Source organism: Nanorana parkeri, unplaced genomic scaffold (assembly GCF_000935625.1).
Source record: "Nanorana parkeri isolate BGI_ZX_2015 unplaced genomic scaffold, ASM93562v1 scaffold233, whole genome shotgun sequence".
In the NCBI taxonomy this organism is placed as follows: Eukaryota; Metazoa; Chordata; class Amphibia; order Anura; family Dicroglossidae; genus Nanorana; species Nanorana parkeri.
The window spans coordinates 1,054,648-1,058,689 of NW_017306501.1; the positions used below are offsets into that span (position 1 = coordinate 1,054,648).

The 4,042-nt window shown below is 39.6% G+C and overlaps 1 protein-coding gene across 2 annotated transcripts in view; it reads right to left on the bottom strand.

Moving 5' to 3' along the window:
- The window catches only part of ADNP2 (ADNP homeobox 2), a 22,322-nt gene that overhangs the window by 4,603 nt on the left and 13,677 nt on the right, over window positions 1-4,042 (bottom strand). The window contains exon 3 of one of the 2 annotated variants that reach the window (XM_018556319.1): window positions 2,206-2,295. The exons of the other annotated variant lie outside the window; for it this stretch is intronic. Coding sequence (XP_018411821.1) covers window positions 2,206-2,295 — 90 coding nt within the window. The remainder of the gene's footprint in view (window positions 1-2,205; window positions 2,296-4,042) is intronic. 2 annotated transcript variants of the gene reach the window in all.

Sequence of the window (4,042 nt, forward strand, 5' to 3'; positions counted from 1 at the left end):
AGGTACATCCCTTGAGGTGAAGCAGACTCTGCTTTTATTCAGTCTACCTTCTTTGACACCCCTAGACAGTATCAAAAATTCACTCATGCACTAGCTGTACTACTGAATATACCCGAATAGGAAGGATTTTCTATACTTTAGTAGCTTTCTTTAGAGAGCTAATGGCACAGCAGTTGTAAAGAAGCAAGTAGAGAAGCTGCACATATTCTGGGGATCCTGCTCCAGAAAATATGCAAGTATTTGCAGGGTTTATTATTTTCTATTATTCTCAAAAACAGTCTCAGCTTAAGAATATTATTGTATTTGTATATTCTTAAAGCATTAAACCCTCAGATGTTTTAACATATTGTTTTATGTTAAAAAATCTGAGGGTTTAATGTCACTTTAACAAATAGATAAAAACTAACCATCCCTGACCTCTGTACCTGCTTGCACTGTGAGGTCATTCATTCTCAAGACCACAACAAAGACTGTGGTCACGTTTGTTGGTTTCCAACAACTTAGAAACATCTCCCAATTGTTTACATTAGAGGGCTGGCCAGCTGCCAAGATGCCGATGCAAAAGAATGTAATGGCAAAAAAAAATTAAAATGCCTTTTGAAATCTGAAGATGAATTACTCCACAATGTCTATCGCTTCAGAAATGAATGAGGTTAAACGCATGCCATAACCTGTGGCATTGGCATTTTGCTGCCAGATAAATTCTCCTCATTGTGTTTAAATGTATCAAAACTGGAGCAGGCAAAAACTGGAGCAGTTGCTCATGGCAACCAATCAGCTTCTCTCTTCAGCTTGTTTAGTTAAGATTTAAAGATGAAAGAGAAGCTGATTGGTTGCCATGCACATCTGCTCCAGTTTTGATTAATTCCCTTCATTGAGTATAGCCAGGCCAGCTAGAACATTTAATATTAGGCAGAAACAGACATGGCAATTTCAGATTTGCCCCCGATACCCATTAGGTCTGAAGCAATTGCTTCATGTACTTCAGACAAATATAATTATGTTTTGCCAAATGCTCAGCTATTAGCTCTGTTGAAGCTGCATTTATCATAGTCAGTAAGAAAGCACCATGGGTCCTAGTGAAATTGACCACAGGGACAAGTCTTAAAACACATGGTCTTTACCTACAGCTAAAAATGCTAATTTATTTACTCCCAACTTTATAACTAGCATAGTGGTTTCAGCAACAAGATTACATAAGAGAAAGTATAAAATCAGATGCAGTAAACCTCAGGGCTATTTAGCACTCCACTTGAGTTGGTAACATACTTTAAAGCTTGATGTAGAAGTGCAACGGTGTACCTGACTGCATTTCAATGCAATTCATTTAGGTAGGATATTGCACTACACAGTTATTGGTGAATCTAAAGAAGATTGTACTATCAGACTAAACCGTGTGGCCAGCATTAGCATCAAAGAAATGATGAGTCAGCAAAATGTTTGCATTTCGGACATCATATTTTAGGTATATTTATGCAGGTAACTGTCAGAAAGTGTTTCAGGGTGGACCCCAAGTGTTTTCAGGGTGGATACACAAAACCTGAGGAAAGTGTCCACTCTGAAATCTTGTTCAGCTTTTTACCCATATAAATGACCCTTCACAGTTGTAATGAAGTGCAAACGTGCAGACTTTCATCTTTTCCTTGTAGCCGGTTTCCGCTTTGTATTTCTGGGTGTAATGAGCTAGGTCGAAAGAGAAAAACACACAAAATCTATAGCTTCAGAGGTTTTAAAAGGATAACGTCTTCAGAAGTTACAGAAAGCAGTGACATCAAGGGAGGATCTTAGCTCAGCAAGAATTTTAAAAATTGGTAATTTTTCCTAATCACCCACCACCAGTCTGATGCCAAAAATCAGTTTTATAGTTTGCACAGACAGCGTTGTCAAGCATCTATTTTTTTTTTTTAAACTACTTCTAATTTTTAGAAAGGAAAACTTAAAAAGACAAAAATCAACATCAATGTGTTTGCACATGCATGCTACAATTTAAAATCCTGCCAAGTATATTTGAAACCAAAATATGCTGTTGCTGAAACAAAGTCACAATAAAGGCACAAAAGATTGCACATTTAACCTTCGGCAAATAGGAAAATAAATAAATATGGTCACTGAAAGCTTGTTCAAGAAAGATAGTCCTACTGAGGACTTTGATAGTATTAAAAATCTGTTCTACTCTGGATTGCCAACCACTAGCGTTAGACATACATTTCTGCGTCCAATAGCTTCCCAAAGCGAGACATCCTCCCATGATGTACTGGAAAAATTTGTGTCGCCTGGATTAATAGTGTCGATTTCCTAAAAAACAAACAAAAGAATATACATTTTGATACTTAATGTATTTAACTTCTTACAAGCTTCACTATGCCTAAAAAAGGTAAAAACCATGCAATTCTGGAAAACAAAAGAAACGCTTAGCTAATTCCCCAGATAACTAGCAGTGCAAAATCAGTACTACGTATGGTATATCTTATTTATTACATACCAGCCTTAGTATTCATTTCACATTTAAGCAACCTTGCACTGCTGGTGGATACAGAACCATGAGTTGCCATTCCAACACTAGTATGGACACCAGATGTATATTGTAGATTACATTTTAGAAATGCTGATAAGTACATAGCCCCTGTCCTTCTCTATGGGAGTACGCGGCCGTACGCGTGTCCGTACTCGTATGCTGATAGGATATATCCTGTCTGCGTCCGAGCCGTGACACCCGCACGGACCTGCACTTGGGGTGAGCGTAGGACGGCATATGGCCGCATACTCCCATAGAGAAGGACATAGGCTGCGTACTAATCACACGCAGCACCTGTCCTTCCCGGGAGCTGCCCGATACGGCTGTGCACGCAGCATGGAGTACGCGCCAGCCTTCTAGTGTGAATGAGGCCTTTTCATTTTGAAAACATCAAAGTATACCTAAACTCCAGATTAGAAACTGAATAGATTTTGTAGCTTACCAATACTCAGTCTGAAGAAAAACTATTGCAGCCGCTAAATCTAAGAACTTTTCTTGCAAGTACAGAAAATGACCTGTTGATCCTGCTAGAAATGTGTCTGAAATTCCAAACAATTCAAAAGAATTCCCAGCTATATTCTGTGAACTACAAAACACTTCTTCCTATATAATGGAGATGAGGTGAGAAGTGTTTTTAGTCCATATCAGAAGAGGAGCCTAGGCTGTCAACAATGCTCTTCCATAGATTCAATACAGCAATTTAGCAATGCTACCCTAGGAAAGTGAAACTATGTTACCGACATGATCACCAAGTGTAAAAAAAATGCAGCCACCACATGTAAGGACTGATTAGCTTCAATACAGTACAATTTTGTTTTGGGGTTTATATACACTTTAAGAATAAACATTTTTCAGGCACAACATGGTCTTGCACAAAAAAAAAAATTCAATTTTTAAAGAAGTCCAACTGCCATCAAATCTTTGGATATCTGTATTTTGAAGCTGACCTTGCACTGGAAAGCAGCTCATTACATCAGGGCCACTCCACCATTATAAATAGCTGTATGATGACTATACAAAAATACATCTGTAGTGGGGGGTGGAGGGGGAAGCACATAGAAAAAAAATGACATTGTGATCCTTTAGCTGAAATCTTAAAAGGTGCCCACACACCTTGCCATAATGGTGGGAAATCCTGTGTGTGGAAGCCGTGCGACCTCTACTACTGTAAGGTCGCACGACTTTTATCTTACGAACATGTTCGAAAACCTGCCGAGCATCGTACGATATTCGGCGGGTGTGTAGCATGTTCGTAACATAAAAGCCGGACGGGCCGGTGTGCGCAAGCGCACACTGCACGTTCGGCATTGCGGTCATCGGAAGCCCGCCCCTCAGGGGGGCACGGCTTGCGATCATCGCAAGTACAATCTGCCTGCCCAAGATAGGCAGATCGTATGTTTTTTTGAATTACCTTACAACCATCGCAAGACAAAAGTCTTGCGATGGTTGTAAGGTGTATGCCCAGCCTTAGAAATGAGGAGCATCCTAAATCTCACGAGAAGCAGCTCTTACTAGAACATGATCTTG